This window comes from Aythya marila (genome assembly GCF_965140915.1).
Source record: "Aythya marila genome assembly, chromosome: 1".
Lineage (NCBI taxonomy): Eukaryota > Metazoa > Chordata > Aves > Anseriformes > Anatidae > Aythya > Aythya marila.
In genome coordinates, this window is record NC_139042.1 from 175,174,611 (window position 1) to 175,195,814 (window position 21,204).

At 38.1% G+C, this 21,204-nt stretch overlaps 1 protein-coding gene across 1 annotated transcript in view; it reads left to right on the forward strand.

Annotated features, from left to right (window-relative positions):
* Nucleotides 1-21,204, forward strand: part of NELL2 (neural EGFL like 2) — a 148,265-nt gene that overhangs the window by 15,878 nt on the left and 111,183 nt on the right. Inside the window, exons 3-5 of the mRNA XM_082784489.1 lie at nt 6,115-6,265; nt 20,279-20,452; nt 20,551-20,647. Coding sequence (XP_082640615.1) covers nt 6,115-6,265; nt 20,279-20,452; nt 20,551-20,647 — 422 coding nt within the window. The remainder of the gene's footprint in view (nt 1-6,114; nt 6,266-20,278; nt 20,453-20,550; nt 20,648-21,204) is intronic.

Here is a 21,204-nt window from a genome sequence, read left to right on the forward strand (position 1 = left end):
ACATTGCTTTACTTCTTTCTATCTTCAATTTTCATTACAGTCATTGTTATACGAATGCAGCTCATAAATTTGGATGCCCTGTGCTCCACTTAAAAAACTGCTATACCCTTTCAACCTTGTAAAGATTCTGCTTTGGGACCAGCTTCACATTCTGCCTAGTTTGCTGAGAGTAACTTAGTCTGCATCGGTTACTTAAATAAAGAACAGTGTAAGGTAAACAATCTGAGATATTGTTGCCCTTTGTAGGATTTGTGAAATCCCTAGTTAAGTAAAAGATTAGCCCAAAAATTTAATAAGGAGAAGTGACAGAATGTGAATTTATGCTTGTGACACTGATCCCAACTAGTGTAGGAAAAAGAAACAAAACTGAGCTAGCTTTATTATATTTTGATAGTGTTTTTAGCCTGCAGCACTTCTCCATTTTCTTACAAACCACTAGAATTAAATTTGGGTAGTTCAGCAAACCTACAGTCAGATGCAGAATTGATTTATAGATGCAGCTATTAAAAGCTGATTATGTGCACATGAAGCAAACTGTGGAGCTCCATTAATTAGAAAGCCTCCTTCAAAGGCTCTTCTGCAGGAGTTGGTTTTATAATTCAGTTCATCCTGTATGTTTAGTTTTAGATGCACTCCAGAAACTGAAGAGCCCACCCTTTGCTAAGACAAGTTATCCATTCCATTTAATAACTGTTTTTTTTTTTTTTTAATGTGGGCTGGAAAACATCTGTAATGAATGGCTGGTCCTAAACCATACTTGAAATTGCATACTTTTTACTATGCAATTTGTTATGCTGCTGGAGGTGTGCGTGGAAGTTTTCCTGCTTACCTCCAGTAACTTGTTCCTGGTTGCTTCCAACACCTCTTTTAAGTAGTAGGGGGAAGTTGTTTAGTTATAGATGGATCAGCTTGGATATATTGTAGTAATTAACATAGAATTGCTTGGTTTGGAAGGGATCTTAAAGATCATCTAATTCCAACCCCCTTGCCATGGGCAGGCACACCTCCCACCAGACCAAGTTGCCCATCCAACCTGGCCTTGAACACCTCCAGGGATGGGGCAGTCATCTCATGAGCATGACTGAAATGGCAGTGTATAAGCCTAACACCTCCAGGAGTGTATGGCTCCAGTGTCTGCAAAAGCTGTGAGTACAGATCCTCTGTGAGAGGGAGAATGTGTCCTCCTAGGTGAGACTGCTGTTGCAAATGCTGAGCAGAGGCAGTTATGAAGCTTCTTTGAATGGCAGAGTTCCTGCAGGTCTTATGGTCAGTGGTTTCCTTCACTGAGCATTCAGACTGCTTTGCAATGCTAGATCTTAAAGGATTTGTTTTTCTGTGCCTGTGGCCAGCTGATCACCTCACAACTAGCTGTCCCAGATGAAGACCAACCACCTCCTACTGTTTGTCTGCATCCTTCCTAGGACTGTAAACTCTCCTCAATTACTGTGTGCAAACTTAGCCGAATTAACTCTAATTAATTCTCAGGTGATCGGTTCTGCTGACTTTGTAAATCATTATTATTGCCTACCATGGTATGTGCATGTTGCATATTAATTCTCCCTTCCCCTAGCCTTCTTTCCCAGTTTATTGTGTTGTTTTCAGTAGTTTTGCTAAATCACGTCTCACATCAACTCTGCATGTTACCAAATGAACATTATTATTCCATCTAAAGGCATTTTCATGCTATAACTTTTAAATTTGCCAATGAATTCAATGTGTTATGCTTGGAGATTGGATTTTTGTTTCTTTCATTTCACTCGCTCTTCTAGAAATTAAAAATAGAGTGCTAATGCTATGGATTTGTGAGTTGTTACAGTGTAGTCAAACCAATCATATGCAATATTCTAGGAATGCAAAAATGATACAAAAGTAACATTGTATAGTAATATAAAGTAATATTTCTTATTCAAGCTAATAGTTTTCACCTTTTTTTTTTTTTTTTTTTTTTTTTTTCCACTCTAATATCAAAAGATTTAGGATATTGTTTTGGTATATTAAAAATGCTCACAATATGAGGTTTTTATGTAACTCTTGAGAAACCACAAACTATTAACTGAGATATACCAGTTTGATTTTCTAAGCTATTATGGAAGAAGTCCAGTTCCAGTAAAGTATTTTCCTTCAATCTTAAAATGATTTCCAGAAGCCAAATGTCAAGAACAATCTTGAATCAGTATTTATTGAGCACAGCTGGTGATCTATCAAGCAACTACTGCTAGTGTTCTAAGGTAATTGGAACGAGGGATTTGCACTGTTGTGTTAGTGTAAGAAGATGGATCAAGGACCTTTCACCGGTCTTTTTATTTTAAGAAATCCACCTGGTGCTTGCACTGGGCAAAAGGTGCTGTACTTCATCAGAGTAGGAATAATTCAAAAAGCTGTGTAACTGGTACAGTAAGTATGAACTATTTGCAGTACCAAGACTGAATGGCCATGTGTTTTGGCAATTTAATACTGTATCAGGTAATCTTAATACATAGGCTTTCAGCATGATCTGATCAAGTCTTGATGCTTTTATCTTTTTCTGAGAAGGTAGGCTAAGGCCACGGAGAAAGTATAGTGTGAGTATAGTGTGCCCAGGTTTTATAGTATAAAGCCTTTTTTACAGTATAGTGTGCTATCGTTTTATAGAAATAAAAGAATAGAAAACTCTTGTCCAGACTAATGATAGGGTAATGATTCACGGGGGTGACAAGAGTAGACTTTAAAAAAAGATTCCTCTCTTGCCTGTGTAGAGGCAGCTCTGCTTTTCCCATGCCTCTCAGTGTAGTAATGAGGGATGGGGAAGCTGTGGACTGCTCCATGTGGCTGCTAGGTTTTGTTTTCTTGCTCTATCACAGGCTGTCTGTAGCAAAGTGTTTGCATTCCCAGTCACTCCAATTAGAATAAAGTGCATGTATGGGAGAGAGATAATCATTTATGTGCAAATGGAACTGGCCTTGTGTAACGGTACCTGTCTTATACATATACTTTCTTTCAACCGTTGCCACTGAGAATGTCATTTGGACTTGGTGGAAAATAATATTTATTTATAATTTAAAGGTTATGGATTGTATTTTTGTTAAACAAAATGTTTAACAAAACATAATGGTCCTGTGGGCCATGTTCAACTTCCAGCATAGAGCATTCAAGACTTGCACTGGTAGGGTGTGATAGAAGTTAAAACTAGGAATGATGCATAGGGATAAAACAGTGTGTAACTGGGGCAGAGAGGCACCTTAGCACCTTCTATGATTCCGAATCGCACAGGGAAAATCCAGATTCTTTGAAAAAGGTAATAGTTCTGCATTTCTTATCTTCCCTTGCATTACCACTTCATTGTCTTGAAGGAAAACTGACAGAAATCAGTTGGGAGACAGTGGGAGCAGAATGAGAACAGTCAGGGAATTTTCTTCCTTTCTCCCTGTCTTCCCATCAAACTCGTATATCTCCTACTGCAACGGAAAACCATAAATGTTTTGTGTCCAGCTCCAATACACAACCACTGAAACTGATCATATCTAATCAGTACCTTAATGCCTCTGTAGATTCCTGTTTGCTCACTTTCTAAATTAGAAGATGACTTATGTGACCAGACACAAAAGCTGTTGAAGGAAGGCCCTGTGCAGCTTCTTCACTGTCATGTCCATGTGGATGGGTGCTTTATCAGCTCTAACTGATAGGGAGGTGATGATATAGAAATCATCTTCATAGCCATTTTCTGCCACCCTTCCCATTCCTCTTAGTAAGGCTTGCAATGTTGTAGGTGAAGGGGAATCAGCCTGAATTAATGTGGCTGAAAAAATAGTGGGTTTTCATGGGGTATACTCTATAGGCTTGGTTTCAATCGTCATCTGAAATTGAACAAAATATCTCCAGCAAGGAAGTTTAAAAGAAATATGAGGTTGTTGGCAGGACAACATTGCATTGTTACAGTGCAGTAACAGTGATTAAGATGTAAGCAAGAAGGTTTCACACATTCCAGTGGTCCCAGATCGTTTTGGATTTTGTTCTGCCACTGTTATTTACTTTAAATTGCACTGCTCATCCTGACAGAGACTTCTGAGACTGTAATCCCTTCAGGCAGGTGAGCTCTGCTCCTCAGGGCAGAGCCTCTTGACTATGCGCTCAAACACATAAATATGGTTTTATTATTCCTGGTCACATCTTCTGTCATTAGTCAAAATTATTCTAGTTTGAGTGTTAACATGTAACGTGTTTGTAGGCCCCAGACCAGACTGTGTTTGATAATGAACCTGAAAAAGAAAAGGATATAATCTGGGTTTTTGAAGATGAGAAACCCAGCTCCCCCAGTTGCCAGCTTGGCTAGAGGATGTGCTTTATACCTAGGAATTTGGCTCTGTAGGCTTCTATGTGGGTTTCATATTTTCATTCTCCTGTATTCTTCTGTATCTTGATAGGAAAGCTGCTGATAAGAGCTGTGGTGCATGAGGAGCTTGTGATTGTGATTAGAGAATATGTTTGTTCTGTGTCCTTCCTCTGCTCTGCCTGCTGGGAATAGATTGTTTATATTGCTGGAAATAGTTAATGCAGTTAAACTATCTTCCAGCATGCAAACCTATGTCATTCCACTCTGTTAGTGTCCCTTGGCTAAAAATGAATGCTTTGATGTAATTGTATTTGAGTTGCTTTATGATTTATTAAGAGTTCCATTAAAATACCATGGATGTCTGCTTCAGTGAGAGAGTTATGCAATACACAGTAGCAAAGATAGGAACTTTCAAAGATTATTCTTTCCTTTCCTTTTTTTTTTTTTTTTTTTTTTTTTTTTTTTAATTCCCCTTTGTGAAGAAAAAATGAGTTAAATTCAGCTCACTGTACAGGAGTTTGGTTAGGACTTATGGGCTGTGCAGATTGTTATATTTCTTAAACACATTAAAATACTCTAGTTTCACAAAGCACATTAAAATGTTTGCTGTTAATACACAGTAGTATTTTTATAGTTACCCCTCGCAATGTAAACCACTTTCTTAGAACAGCAGTATAAACCGGTGCTCATCTTCAGTGCTGCCAACAGAAAATCAGCATTTCTGCTGCAGTTAGCTCTTCTGCTGTTTCTGTCCCTGAATTAGTGCCCCAACTTAGAGCAGGATGTTTAAATTGTAATGACAAGAAGCTTGTGAATTGATTTAGTTTTTGCACAGTTGATTACACACACTAATGAATTGATTTTATGCATTAAAAACATATATTAAGGTTTTTTTTCCTTGTATAATGTATTATGAAAAACCCTGGGAACTGTTTTTCTAGCATTTTAACATCTTATTTTGTAAATTATCTCTCCAGGGGGCTTAAGGTTGAGCCTTTTTATTTTCTATGTGTGAGTTTGCATAGAACTATGTGAATTCAGCAGAAGCATTCCTTCAGTCTTCAGATTATGTGTGGGCTTTTAAAAGAAAATCTTTTGTGTGTGTGTGCAATTACTCTAACAAATGTTTGTGACATCCTGTACAAGAAGAAGCAGAAGCAACATCTTGCACAACTGGAGTATATAATGATTAATTAGCAAGACTATATTTTGAAAAATGGTGAGGTTTTAAGTTCATTTGTAACTATTACTTAAAACTGAGTAGATTGTCCCTAATGAGAAACTTTTTTTTTTTTTTTTTTTTTTTAATTAAAGAATAATATTTCTGCATAGCGATTAAGCATAACATTTTTGTAGAAGTTATAAAAAAGAAGCTCAGGTCATGCTTCGCAGATTAGCCTCATATCCAGTGCTATCTGTCTGTGCTTGTCTCCTAATGAGTCCATATTTTGGACGAGATATTAAAGGTACATCCATAGAGAGAGTAAAAGTCATGACCCTATCTTGAAACAAAGAAATAAACAAACAAAAACCCACAGAAAAACACAAACAACAAAACAACAAAACAACAAAACACTGACGCCCACACTCCGGAACAGAATAATTGTCCTAGAAAACGAGTTTCTTTTGTTGCAATGGCTCTCACTTCATGTAACAGCTAGTGTTTTAAACTCTTTTATCTGTGTTTTTGCCTCTCTGTTCATTGTGCTACTCAGATGTAGTTTGTTATTTTGTAAACTCTTTCATTTGAGTTTGTAAAGTAATGTAATATTTCATACTGAGTGTTTTTCTATATTTTCTTTTAGATACTTCAAGAAGTGTAAAGGCATCTCCAGAAACAGCTGAAATATTTTTTCAGAAGTTGAGAAATAAATATGAATTCACAATCCTGGTGACCTTAAAACAAGCCCATTTAAATTCAGGGGTTATTCTCTCTATTCATCATTTAGATCACAGGTAAGTACCACTTGCTGTATGCAAGCTGATGAAAGTATATGTATTCATGTAGTCAAAAATTGAACATAAATTATGGGAATATTGTGTAACGGGTCATCTGCAAGTATATATAGTGTATGGGTAAGCATATTGTGAGGATGCATAAAAATTCACAAGTCCAAATCTGCCAAGGGAGAGTGAAGCAGCTGTCACTCTTCAAATGTCTTTTGCCACTAAGGGCATGAAAAGCCACTTCTCTCTTGCTGGTCATAGCTGAGCATCTGGTCCTTACAGTTGGTGTGAAGCTGTCACATCTGTAGAGCCACACTGATTTGCAGAGCCTGCCCTTATACATTTGCTTCTTCACCAGTTAGTTTTTAACACTGTGGGTAGAGAAAAAGATCCTCCAGTTATGGGCTTACACCTACAACGAATGGCAGAGCACTTAACTCAGAATGCTGTCAGCCTTAAATAACTAAAGTAAATGACACTGAGCATTTGAGGATTGTTTCTTTGAGAGGATAACAACTGCTAGAGGAATAAGATATTCTTTATATTTCTGTCTGAGTAATGGCTAATAAAAATAACCTCCCTATGATTCTGTGACAGAGTAAAAAGGAGTTTTAAAATGTGTGCTTTCTAAGCAGTCATCAGTACCAACAACAGACATCTGCTTTAGGTTCACAGTTCTTTTTATTTTTTTTTCCTATGTATAATCCCACTAATTCTTTCTTATCAGTCTCACTGTAATGTAGAAAAAATATAAGGTAAAGATGGATGTTCAAGCAAAGCAAAATACCTGTTGCTTTTACAAAAGTGTGCAAGTTTTCATTAGCAGGTGTGGCATCAATTATTTAGTGCTGGAAGGTGGTCCAATTGTATTCTATTTCCCAGAGGCCACATTTTCTGCAAATCACCTGTTTAAAAAAAAAGGGAGGAGGGAGTGGTAGAAATAAAAAGGAAAATACTCCTAAGGGTCATTATGCCAAGCTTATAAAAACATCTTTAATATTGCAAGGGGCTGTTTGAATACCTCCTGCATGATGTTTTTTGATGTTATATCAAAATGCCAAGTGGCTTCTCTATTAGTTGTTACCTATGTGTCATCTGCAAGAGTGAGCAGTGTGCAATGGGCAGAACTGGGCAGCTGTGAATATTGAGTTTCTAATTCAGATTGTACCACCATAGGTGGAAATCTTCCCAGATGGACAAGTTTATTCTGGCACAAATTAGGAAGCCAGTCTGCAGGGCCAGCTGTGCCCTAACTAAGCTTGTTTCTACATTTATAGGAAGAGCGTGGGTTGGTTGTGCTGCTGAAAGGACCAACACAACTAGAGTTGAAATTCCAAAATGAGAGATGAAACTTTTATGTGTCAAAATGGCCACAGAGGTGGGAAATGATTTTGCCCATGTGAAACTCTAGATGAATTTGGAAAAGCGAGTAACAATTGTCCTTCTGAGAGGAAGCAAGTGACTTTTAGCTGTGACTGGTACTCAGTGTTGTTGATGAGTTATGGATTCAGATTGTCACCCAGAAAATGCATGTTGCTATAATGAAAATTCTTGCCTTTTATTTGTTGTAGTTTATGGGCCCCAAACTGGTGACTGGTGGCTCTGTGTGCCTGGACAGGGGTAAAAGACGGTGTACATGTTCCACCACTCAGATTTCATTCTATCATATCAACAAAAGGGGACTTTGTTTCTGCCATTCTTCTTCTTTAGTGTGCTCCAGGAGTAGTGAGAAATTGCTTCTGGTGTTAAACCAGATCTCAAGTGCAACAAGGGAAGATTTCAGTTCACAGTGTACTGGATGAGAGATTTTTGGTCTGTGTTTTGGGACAGGCAAAGGTCAGTCCTCAATGACTGCAGGCAAGCTGCCCTGCTCTTCCTAAAGGAGCTGCAGAGGTGGGCAAAGAGATGTGAAGCTCTCAGAGTTGGGGAAAGAGAATAACCATGACCTGTCGGAAAGGAAGCAATGATTGCTATGAAACCTTTCCTGCCCGTAGGAATGGCATGAAGAAAGAGAAGATTGAAAAAATGTGTAGTGTATAACTGAGCCAAACTTGATGTTCACTTGGAGGGTGGCCAACTGGGAGAAAACTGTGCTACTTCACAAACACAAAGATTGTGATAGTAAAGTACAAAAAATGTGCAATGAACTTTTATCAAGTTGAAGAAGAATTTGAGGTATTGTTTGAGAAAATTAGTCCTCTAAGTGAGTAAGAGTGGACAAATAGATCCACCACTGGTCTTATGGGAATAAGAACACACTAAATTGCTTCTATCCATCCATAGCAAAGAAAAGTAAAGGTTTAAGCTGTGCTGACATGTAGGTCACATGGCCACAAAACATAATGCTTCTTATCTGATTTGCATCTTGTTCAACCATGTCATCTGCTTATAACCATATAAAATATGGTTATAAAAGGCTAACAAGCAGGACTCTGAAAATCTAATTATTTTATACTGGCATATTTTTAGGGATGGGTGATTAGATCTTTTTATGATATATTGACAACATACTTTTTCATGAAATTTCTCTCAACCCTTCAATACTTTCAGGTTTTGCTGTTACGTTTCTGTCTTTTCCTTCTGTTTATTTGCATCTCAGGACTTTAAATGTCTAAGCGCAATGAAAGGCAAAAAGTTTTTCAAGGTTTCTGGCTGAAATAAGGTCTGCACTATGTGTAGATATTTTAACTGCATATGTATTGCTGGGCATTTTTGAGGCCCTTTTGCTCTTAACTATGGAAACGTTTAGTACCCTGATTCTAATGTTGTTACATCATCATGAAAAGTGATGATATTAGTTCATGCCTTGCTGAAAAAAAAATCTCCTGTCACCACTGTAGCCAGTGTGCCTTCTCTATCTTGTTGCATCTTAAGTGATACCTGGTGCGTGTATACAGAAGGTATACAAGGATGTATGCTTTGTTTGTTTTTGGGGTCTCCTTATAAGCCTTTGGATAAAAACCTTCTAGATTATTTAGGCCAGTAGAATCACTCATCAGGTCAACTTTGGGTGAAGTAGATAAAAAATCTACATGTGAATATTTCATCACTTTCTTTGGGAGAATATCAGGTAATCTAGTGAAAAAGAAACTTGAATCTCTTTTAAAAAATGCTAAGCCTAATCTAATGCCTATTGCAATCAGGGAAAACATTTGCCTCCAGCAGATGTAATATTAGTCTCAATGAGAGTATTACCAGAAAGAACTTGTGGCTATTGTGCCCTTGTGCCCTTAAGCTTTTAATAAACATTTTCCAATCTGGTCCGTATCCTACATCTAAAGGATGTACAGAATATGTATTGTCTGTGTGTCATAATAGTGTTTGCTTCATTTAATTGTACTGACCTGGCAGTTGGCTTAGTTTGGTGTTGATAATACTGGAATTAGGCTATCATCTCGGAGTCCCTTGCAGTATCTCTTAAGGCTTTCATTTTATTTTTATGATGAATGACAATGATGATAGGGGAATGTAGGAGTTGAAAGAAAGCACTTATATGCTTTACATTAGCTAACTGTTTCTTCAGTGCCAGATTTCCATCTCAGATATTGCGCATTTCTGATGAGGGACTTGTCTGTAACAAGGCTTTAATTTTTATAAAACTTTTTGTGAGCTCTCTCTGTCACAACAGTCATTACGTTACAATGCTGGAAGAAGAAATAGCAACACAAAACTGCTACTCCATTCCATTGCATCAGCTTTAGTCTTGTGTAGTTCCTCTGAAGTCAAAAAAAAGTTGTGCTGGTTGTCCCATAACTGCTGCGTTATGGGACAGTCATACCTGGCTATATTCTTAATTTACAAGAGTCAGTGCTAGCTTTTACTTTTCTGCCAAGAGGGAATTGTGGTGAGAAAGGCTGGAGACAACAATAACTGATGGATATAATCAGTCATCACACAAGTAGGTTTTCTTATGTTTTATTTTACACAGGTTTCATAACACCTGATAGTTCTAATTTCTAGGGTAAAAGAAAAAAAATGTTTGCTTAAAACTTGGAATAAAGTATGTCCATTTAATATTCAGTGGCTTCGGAAATATTTTACATGCTTTAGAAAACAGTAAAAAACTCATCCTCTGTTTGCATTGGTCTAGGCACCTCAGTGCACATATGCTAATTTAGAGTAATTGAGGACAAATTACTGTTGCAAATTAAAGTTACTTTTTAGATTTCATAATGTTCTTTAAAGTAACGCACCTGAGATAATTTACCTGATTCAGTCTGTTTTGCCTAGTTTTCTATTGGTTTTGGTTCCTTTTTGCTGGTTCCCTTTTGAAGAACGTAAAAAATAAGTACTTCCACTGAGTTATGGTCACTCAGATACTTAAGCCTTTGACTCTCAAGAAGTTGATAGGATCACCCTCCTGAAGCTTTCCCTCTAACTTCATGTGGTGAATGCTGTCTCTGGGGTATAAGATAGATGCAGGAGTTCTCTATATAAATTGGGTGAGGCTTGGGTGTTTTGGTGGGGCTGGACTGTTGCTGCCACCACAAACAGTAGTTCTCTAAAGGATTTTCTACAGACACAGTCATCTTGTTCTACTTTATTAAGTGCTCTTATTTTTTCTTTTCCTAGTTGAATATCAAGACTGTCTTTCTGCTTTTATTATCATTATGTTCTCTCTAATATTTAATGTATTCAAATCTTTCTAAACTGTTCTCAGAGTGAAAGAATCTGAAACTTTATCTTAACTATTAATTTTTAATTTTTAATTTGCTCACATTCTTCCACAAAGATAGCTTTTTTTCTCCACTGTTCACAGCAAGTAAAGGGTTCAGGTGGTGGTATGTTTTGGGTGCAGCTTGGAAATTAAAGTTTCAAGAAAATTTGTATGGTGTCAGTGAATCCAAATGTGGTGGTTTTACCCAGCTGGGCAGCTGAGCTCCACCATAATCGTTCTCTCACTCCTTCTCCTCAAAGGGAAAGGGGGAGAAAATACAATGAAAAGGGCTCCTCAATGGGCTGCAGCGTGGAGATCTGCTCCATGTGGGACCCATGGGCTGCAGGGGGACAGCCTGCTCCACCAGGGGCCTCTCCACAGGCCACAGGGGAACTGCTCCTGCGTGCCTGGAGCACCTCCTGCCCTCCTGCTTCACTGACCTGTGAGGCTGCAGGGCTGCTTCTCACTCCTGGCTCTCCCAGCTGCTGTTTCACAGCATTTTTTTTTTTTTTAATCATTCTTAAATCTGCTCTCACAGAGGCACAAACAACATCACTTATTGGCTTGGCTCTGGCCAGCAGCAGGGCCCTTATAGAACATGGGGCAGCTTCTGGATTCCTCTCACAGAAGCTACCCCTGCAGCCCCCCACTCCCAAAACCTTGACACTTAAACCCAATGTACCAAATTGCACATCCATGATTGTTCAGCTGAGTTTCAGGCAGCTAAAGACATATTTCTGGGCACTTTTGTGTACGGCATATATCTGAAAGATAGAAGTTATGAATGTTCACTTGACTTGAGAAGATCACCTTGAATACATAGAGTGCCCTGCGTAAATGGATTGTACTTACCAATAACAGGGTAAATATTTTGAAAGCTGTTAATGAAGTGATGCCTGAAGTCTGAGTGGAAGTACTGTTAAACACTGATTGCTGTGTGCTTGCTTTCAGCCTTCAGTTTAAGCTCTATGAGCCTCCTCACTTCACTTCTGAATTCATCTCAGCTTCTTCTTGATGAAAGAATCAGCAGAGAGATAACTTTAATCTGTGACAGGGCTTTAATATATGTTAGACCTCTCTATTCCATCGTATATTTTCATTTAATTGGCAACAGTGGAGCAATGTAATAAGGCTTTTTCCTCCCTTCATGGTTAGATGCCTTTACACAACTGATGTTATATCCAAATCTCTTGAGGTACTGCATATTAGGGCCCCTAAAGGATTAAATCATTGGATTGGAGTTTAACCATTATTTCCTTCAGTTAGTGTTTTTGTAACCTAAAACAAAGCACCAAAATCAGTAGGATATTGTGGATAGGCATTTCCTAAACTTAATTGTATTTCTCTACTATTTTATTCGATTTCTGCCTTATATAGCATTTATTTTCACAGCTATTGGTGTCTAGTGATTATCTGCCATCAAATGTGCTACACTGTACAGTAGTGTTAGACCTCTTTCAGTACCTTATTGTGACAATTATCTGTGACAATTTCTCTCTGTTATGGATTTACGAGGTAGGTTGCCAGAGGTGAACTCCTGATACATGAATTTTGCTGCATCTTACTAGAATAGTTCTGGAACTGTATGTTCCCTGCCTTTGATGTACGAGTGTCTGTATTTCTGGATCACAGTATTAAGTCTCTTTCTGACATCAAAAAACAAAAACATGCTGTAAACACATTACACTGAGTAAAACTTTCAATGTTCACCACTTAAACCAATACCGTAGATCTACATTGGTTTTGTTTAGGGATGCTTTGTCCTTCCCCATCAATAACTTGCAGAATAGACATTAAGTAAGACATTAGGTAACATGAGATTCAGTTTCAAACATTAAAGCTGTGTGTGGCTATTCCTTGCACCAAAAGAAGTACTATTTTATTTCTGCTTTTTAAATTCTGTGCTGAAATACTAGTTTTTGCTGGAAGCGTAAAAGGTTGTATTATTCTTTTTTTGTTGTTGTTTTTTGGTAGTAAATCTTAGTTGCTGTTTCTTACTATTCTGATAATAATTGCAAACCCTTTCAAATCTGTTAATAACAATCAATGTCTTTTGAATTGACTTCTTCTAGTGATGTAAAACTCCTCTAGTGTCAGTCTTCTTTTCTTTTGATGAAGTTTTCATGTTTCATCAAAGGTGTCAGAAGAAGGTATTTCTTTTGTTCATTCTATATTATAGTGCTCAAGAAGATTCTGAGAGATAAGAGATTCCTTATGTAGCTAGAGAGAGTTTGCCCAGATTCTTTTCTCTTCCCCAAAGAGATAGATTCCATATTTCTTTTTGTTTGGGAGATTAACTTCTATCCTTTAGTGGATGGTTTGATGGAAATATCTGTAAAGCAGTTGTTTTGTGTTATACAGAGTTCCATACAAAATTGGGAAAGGCCTGTTTCTTTAAGTGTTGGTTACAAGGGATGTTACTGAATTGATTGATGCCTTGTCACCATTATCTATCTTTCTTTCTTTCTTTCTTTCTTTCTTTCTTTCTTTCTTTCTTTCTTTCTTTCTTTCTTTCTTTCTTTCTTTCTTTCTTTCTTTCTTTCTTTCTTTCTTTCTTTCTCTTTTTTTCTTTCTTTCTTTCTTTCTTTCTTTGTTTCTTTTTTTTTTTTTTTTTTTTTTTTTCTTCAGTACAGCTTATACTTTCTGTCAGGAAAAAAAAAAAAAAGGGAAAAGTAGTGATTAGCTTGTGAATTCTTCTAAGTAGTTAATGAACCCACCTTAAAACACACCTTCCTGTAACTTTTATCACATCAAGTGAGGTCAGCCTGTCTGCTGATGTAAATCATTACAGTGCCAACAAATCCAGTCTAATTTGGTGAGAACTTGTTACAAAATGCTCAGATGAGCCTGAATCCAGTAGTTTGAATTCAGATTAGTGACACATCTACTTGAATAAGAGACAAAAGATTTGTCTCTGCCTATGACACTGAAAACACCACTGAAACAGTTGAAATGTGAGTTTTGACAGATATCATCATTCTTTTGCTGTTGTTTGAAAGAGTTTCTATTAACAAATAAATAACAAAGAAATTTGTATTCTGTCAGCGTAGGAATGGGGAGGAGTTAGGTTGAAACTGGCTTTTGCTTTTAGTAGTATGTATTGGAAATTTGTTTATTGTTTTCACAGTCTTCTCACTGTCAAGGGAGAAAGGGAGTGAGAGGGATGGTTTGTTCCATTTTGATCTGAGAGAGTTTCTTCCCTCCTTGGTTTCTGTTAGGAAAGGAAGCTTCAGAAAGGCAAGGTTAACATTAATATGTGATAGTGAAAACAGAATGGGAAGTAGTATATTGATAAGTGGGGTAATCGAGGTAGATGGGAGGAATGAGAGCAATTACTCAAAGCCAAGAATTCTGTTTTAAAAAGTAGTTCCTATTTTGGCATTTGCTTTGATTCATATTCACAACTCAAACTCTGACAGCACAGACAATGTGCTGTAACACCAGCTCTTAATTTTTGTGATGCTAAGCCAGCAGTTTCTGGTAGAATAGCTCCTCTCAGTCCTTTGGGGAGCTCGCTGTGACCTCAGACCCCTGCTTCTAGCTTCCGCTTAGTTCTGCAAGTGCTGCAGGGACCCTCCCAAGGCGCACTGGCTTGTCATTGGCATTAGAGAGTCCATCATATTTTGCCCCTGTGTTGACTTCTTGGATCATAGCACTAATCTGAGCAAAAGCTATGCAGACCTTTTAAGTGGTGAAGGCAAGATTTTGTCTCCCTTCTTTAGGGGCATGGTGAGTTTGACATTCGGGAGTGGGCAGAAATACCTCTCAGATGAGAGACAAGTTCTTACCTTCAAAGTCAGCAAAGGCTTCCATATCACAGCAGCCCCACTGAAGTCAGATAAGGCACTGCAGTGTGCTGATAGAAACAAGATCTCATTGACGTGTATTTAGGTAGGTGCAGGCACTGAGGCAGCAGGGATGAAAAGGGCTTGAGCAGCCTCACTTGCATTTATTTCTTTCTGTCCAGAGAAGTGTTGTCCGTAGCCAGGAGTGTTTGTGCAGATGAGAGTGTGTGAATGCTGCCTCTGATCTTCCAGTCTTTGGTCTCCTGTCTGATTTCACATGTAACCTCCCAGTGTAGAGGGTGTTCTTCAGTGCAAATCCCAGCATGGGGCTTGGTCTCCCGTACATTTGAGGAATGCATCTCTCTGCTACCCAGCTGTCCCCTATAGCTGTCCAGCACAACAATGTAGTACCCAGGACCTATGCCCCCAGGGCATGGGGTTGTTATGACCCTAGTGCAGCACCCAGCACTGGCTGCTGGAGCACTGGCCTGATACTGTCCATTCTGTGTAACTGTTGGCATCCTACTTGGCATGCTTTTGTCTTCTGCAATTATCAACTTTAAAGACAGTGCCAGGGCATGTTTTGTGGAACAGTGTTGGCCAGGGACTATTCCCAAATGACAAAATAGAAAAAAAAAACCACACTATTTCAAGCAAAAAATAGGAGAGTGCCCATAAGGATGCGTACTGTGTTAGAGCACCACTGTTGATAGTTTTCTTCAGGGCCAAGGAACAGGCTTTGCTGGGTCTATTTATTAGTATAACTGTAGAGCTTGAGATCAATTTACTAAGGTTAGGTTGTTGTACCTTATTCTGATGTATGGAATGAAATAGCCTTACCAGGTCAACCTGGGAGACTGGTTTTACTGTCCAGCTGTTTGTGTGCTCCATTTGGATATGGGAAATAACCTCTTCTGATCTGAGCCTGTCTTCACTTGGGATCTCTGCTTTCAAATATGTCATAACTGTGGCATTGTAGAGCATTTCAGGAAATTTTCCAGAGAGCCTGAGATTAGCTCTCTCTTGTAACGTGGATTTAATCCTGGACCCCACAAACCTTTCTACTAAAATATTTGTAACAAAATATTTGGTTTTAATGGATCTTTTTTTTTTTTTGAATAAAAATAACAGAAAACAGAAATTTCTTGTCCAGCTGCTAAAATGTATTCAGCAAATAAAAGGTACAGAAACTACATTGGCGTCTTTCCTGCTTGCAGTTCATTTGCATTAAGTGCTGCAAAATTATCCAGAAAAAGCGAAGACCAGGTTTTTTACTTATTGTTCTTTGGCTAAACTGCCAGTTTTGTCTCATGACTAGGTAGAGCTCTAGATAGGTAAAAGGGCAAAAACAGTAATGTCAAACAGTAATATAAGTGAGAGATGGGGAGTATATTTTACAGCTCTAGTGTGGGTGACACTTGGTATTTACGGTTCATCTGAGGATATTTTGGTGTGGTATTGTTCTAAGGGATGCATCAAGCAGTAAAAACTCCTAGTTAATATTTTAGAGCACTTGGAAGTATTAACTTCCAAATAGAAAAATGTGTCGCATGCTCCTAAATGCCCAGTTGCCACACCATGGAAAAGAACAAATAATGCATTGCTGAATGTGGTGGCTGTTCATGGATTGCTTTTACAACTTCATAATCTACAGCCAGTGGAATTACTTAATGCTGTTTTAACCATAGTTTGCAATGGATTGGATCTACTGAGTAGGATCTTTTGTTTGTTTATGTAATTATACATAGCTGATGAACCAGAACTTTTTTATCAAAGATCTTGAAATAATTATTTTCATAATTAATGGAAAAATGGATTTTATGTATGTATTACTCTTTAATTTTATTAGTTTTCCTTTTCTTCTTAGTGTAAATCAAAAAGCCATGAAAAATTGTTTTAACACTATATCTGTAACTGTGAGAATTAAAAGTTGTAAAAAAAAAACAAAAGCAAAAAAACCACAAACCAAGCCAAAAAAAAACACAACAAAATAAAAACCCACAACAAAATACCCTGTAATACCTGTAATAAATTCATAAACAACAGACAACGATAGCCTTTAGCTTCTAAAATATTTGTCTAGATGCTCTGAACTGAAGTGGTTTTTTATTAATTGCCTGGAGTAAGAGTGGGCAGATGCAGTGTGCATGTGCTGTGTGAGTCAGGATGCCAAACGGGGGAGTGAGCCATCAAAGACCTGGAGCTACCAACATTGCCCATCAGCTAGAAGGGACATTCCTCACTCTTCTCAAGGACTGATACTATGTACCCCATACACCCTGTTGTTTCACATCCTAAATCTCCAGGTTTTGGCTGCACAGTCTGACTTGTACTTCCTCAGCCTGCCCCAGTGCTGCTGTGCTACAGTTTGAAGAGACCCATGCAGTCTCCTGCAGACCACATGCCCTTCACCGGGGAGGGCTGGGGCATCTCTGTGCTCAAAGAGATCTACTCACGAACTGTGGTGTTGGGATCTGCACACAGCAGTTATGACAGATCAGTGCAGGGCAGCCAAGAAAGCATCACTGTTTTCTTTCTCAGCTTTCTCTGGGGTATTTGAGACAAATTTCTTCCTCTTATGAAAATAGGCTCAACCTTAGTTGGTACATAAGGGATTGCTGTCTGGCAGGTTTCCACACAGACTGGCTGGTCTTACTGTGTTCCTGGCTGGTGCCTTTGAAATGATTGTGCATGCACAGAGTGATGTGCAGAGTTGTAACAACCTTTTTCAGGTTAGCATTTTCTTCTTTGTATGTCAGACATAGTAACCCTAAGCACGTATCATCCCCCTGCTAAATTAAATCCGTTTGACCTGAAGTGTGTGTGGTTTTGGGGGGGTTAACATTAAATAGGCTGGTATTGATCAAACAACCACAGAGATTGTGGGCAGTAGTGAAGGGAGAAGCAGGTTCTCCTGCTGTATGGTGTTTATCACTGTGGTTTATTTTTTTTACTCAAGGAGCTGTTTGCCTTTCCCAATGTGGAAGGACACCTTGGAGCTATTGGGAGAAGCAGAAGCGACATTAGCATGGTGAAGTTTTTGGCTGATGCTCTCCCTAAGATAAGTGGGCTGGGCTGGTGTAGGCAAAGAACCAGTGATTCAGCTGACGGGGTTCCCCTAAATCTTTTCCTTAATGAGGTTCTTAGGAAAAGCCTGCAGTATGATGCAGTTATTGTTTCCTTGGGAAGTAAGTCCTTTAGGAAACTAGGCTGCATTCTATGCTGTGAAGTCTGCTAAACAGAGCCAGATCTATTTAAGACCCAGCAGTTAAACAAATACAGAAAAGTGGAATATCAAGCACAATATTTTGCAAGATAAATAAATAAATAAAATAGTGAAGTGAAAATGATTAACATTCAGTTCCCTGTGTTTCTGTGTCATGATGCTAGTTCAAGCTGAAGGGAATATTGTTTTGGCTGTCATTGCATTTGCTTTTCTAATTGTGTTTTCCTGCTGCTTCTACAGATTATTAGTAACCATAAATTATAATTCTCCTAATGGCTATTATTTTCTTTTTCATTTTGATGCACATATTATCTAACTATCATCAAGCCTTCATAAGGTAGAGGTATTTGTTACAGTTTACTAAATGGAAGAACAAAAGAGATTGCCTGTGGATCTCAAAACACTGAGTTGATCACAGAATTTTTGCACAGCTTTGTATAGGAAGTTTTCCTTGCTGTTCCAGTAGCATAGGAGGTTAACATCATCACTCAGAAATTCTTTCTCAATTCCTGAAATTTTACAGCAATGTCTGTTTTATTGGGAAATTTGTGTTTCCTTCTCAGGGATCTCATCATCTCGTCTGTGTAAGGGACAACACAAATGTTCATTTTACACCTTTGGTACCGAATGTATCTCTGCTTTGTTACCTTCCTGCCTGCACTTCTGTGTGCTGGGATCACTTAGCCATTGACTTAGAAGAGAGTAGGAGTTAGCTGTTGGCTGTACCAGGAGATAACGTTTCCACATATTCATGCCTTTTTTGTTTCCAAATTATACCTCCAGCTGGGTGGAGACATTTAAAATTGCCTGGAGGAGTCCAGTTCCATAACGTTCCCCTTCTTTGTTAGGTTGAGATTGACCTTATTGTTATCCTTGAAGTTTGAGTCATGAAGGAGGTTATTAAGTTGACTGATGCCCTGCCACTATTGCCCTTTTTTTTTTTTTTTTTCCATCCAGACTTTCAATTAGCTTATACTTCTTGTCAATACAAATTTTTTGGGGGGCCGTGAGGTAAATGTTTGTAGATTATAAAATTTACTGCTGACTTTAGTTAACTGCTATGTTAATATTGGGGGTGAAGTTAAAATTACCCTTTGCCAGTTTTGTGCTGTTGCTAGGCATATTTCACTGGGAAAATATCCTGAAGGAAGGAGAGATGTGCAGTGAGCCCAACCTCCTCCTAGGGATGATGATTATACAAGATGGTTTTGATTTGGTCTCCTCATATCCTCTTTTGAAAACTAAAATTTTCTCATCTGTTCTTTAATATGGATGGCCAGTTAAAAGAAACTATGCTGTAATCCACATGCACACACATATTAACAAATCATTGCCATGCCTGTCTGCTGAAGTAGTGGCAAAAATATGCAAAAATTAATTGCCCATTCTCCTTCTTTTTCTGAATCTTACTACATATGTTTATTTTTGTTATTCTTTAGCTATTGGTTGCATATACGCATTAGAGAATCTTCGTTGCTGTTTTTCTTTTTTCCTCTTGTTTTAAAAGTATGTTAGGGGAGGACTGTAAAATGAGAAAGTTAGTATTTAGAAATGATTTGTCAAACTTGTTCCCACAAGAGGTCCAATGTATAAGAAATAGGCCTGACTACATAGAGAGTTTGCTTATATAGTGCTCTTTAAATAGATCTGCAGCAGTCTCAGCAGCAAAGCAAGTGTTCACAGTCTGCAAATCTGGCATATGAGACACTTTGGGGAAACGCAATGCTGTTTTTTTTTAACTCTGTGCATACATTTACTTACACACATATACATGCATACACAACACAAATACATACATATTTAACAATGTCTGTGTATATATTCATTTTTAAAAGTTAGCACTTCTTGACTCTGAATTTCTTTTGAGAAATTTCATTATGAAGAATGAAGAGATGTTAACAATGTATCCAAAAGCAAACAAAGCAGTGTCCTGTCTCAATTCTTGCTTACTTCTCTGGTTGGTAATGGCTAATAATGTCCTATCACAGAACTTGGTGTTGTTTTTTGTGTATTCATGTCTTCAGGGTATCCTTACCGTGCTTTCAGGATATAATGCAGTTATTCAGAATAGGATAATTATATTTCCAATCAGGTCATGCTATGTAAAGTAGCATTGCTAGAAGAAAAAATATTTAGCTTGGCATCTTTCTACTTACATGAAAGATAGAACCTGCTCTTATGTATTATTGAGGAGGATTCAGTGCGAACCCGTAAAATGTCTCCTTTCATCTTTCTATCTCTTCTCTGTCTTTCTCCCTCTTTTAAATAGTTTCTGCATGATACTGAGAAGTTATGTGATGTAAAATGTTATTGTGCTGCTAAGAATGGTTCACGATGATGCATTTATGGTACAGGTACCTGGAACTGGAAAGCAGTGGTCATCGAAATGAAATCAGGTTGCATTATCGCTCAGGCAGTCATCGCTCCCACACAGAGGTATTCCCTTACATCCTGGCAGATGATAAGTGGCACAGGCTTTCCTTAGCAATCAGTGCTTCTCACTTGATTTTACACGTGGACTGCAATAAGTAAGTAACGAGTGTTGTTTTGTAAGTTGTCACTTCTGGAACATTCTAGCTTTCAGTAAATGAAATGATAACTTGGGACTTTTTTTTTTTTTTTTCAGAATTTATGAAAGAGTTGTGGAGAAGCCCTTCATGGACTTACCTTTGGGTACAACATTTTGGCTAGGACAGAGGAATAATGCACATGGTTATTTTAAGGTATGCATTCCCTGAAAGGAAAAAAAAAAAAAAAAAAAAAAAAGAGAGAGAACTTAGATAAAAATGGATTCAGTTCTGCTTCCTTGAAGCAGATAAAATAGTGTAAATACTCTGTGATATGAATAGTATTTCAGGTGAGACTTGTGATATGGTTCAGTTGAGATTAATTGATTTACTGGCACACAGGCATGCAGGTGGGATATGACAGTATGTTTGCCATGCTACTTCTCTAGGCGGGCTTGAGTGCTACACAAAAAGGTATACCTTGTAGACCAGAGATGAGAAGGAGTTTTACTTGTGGCTGGTCATCTGCTGGAAAGACTCAGCAGAAGTAAAGCTGCATTGATCAAATTGTCATCAGGTTTGTCAGTTTGTTTTAGTAGGTTAAAAACAAGTTTCTGTACAGTATGAATTCATACTGTGCCCAGTTCTGGGCTCCCCAGTACAAGAAAGACATGGCGCTACTGGAGAGAGTCCAGCAAAGGGCCAGAAAGATGATGAAGAGACTGGAGCATCTCTCCTGTGAAGAGAGGGTGAGAGAGCTGGGACTGTTCAGC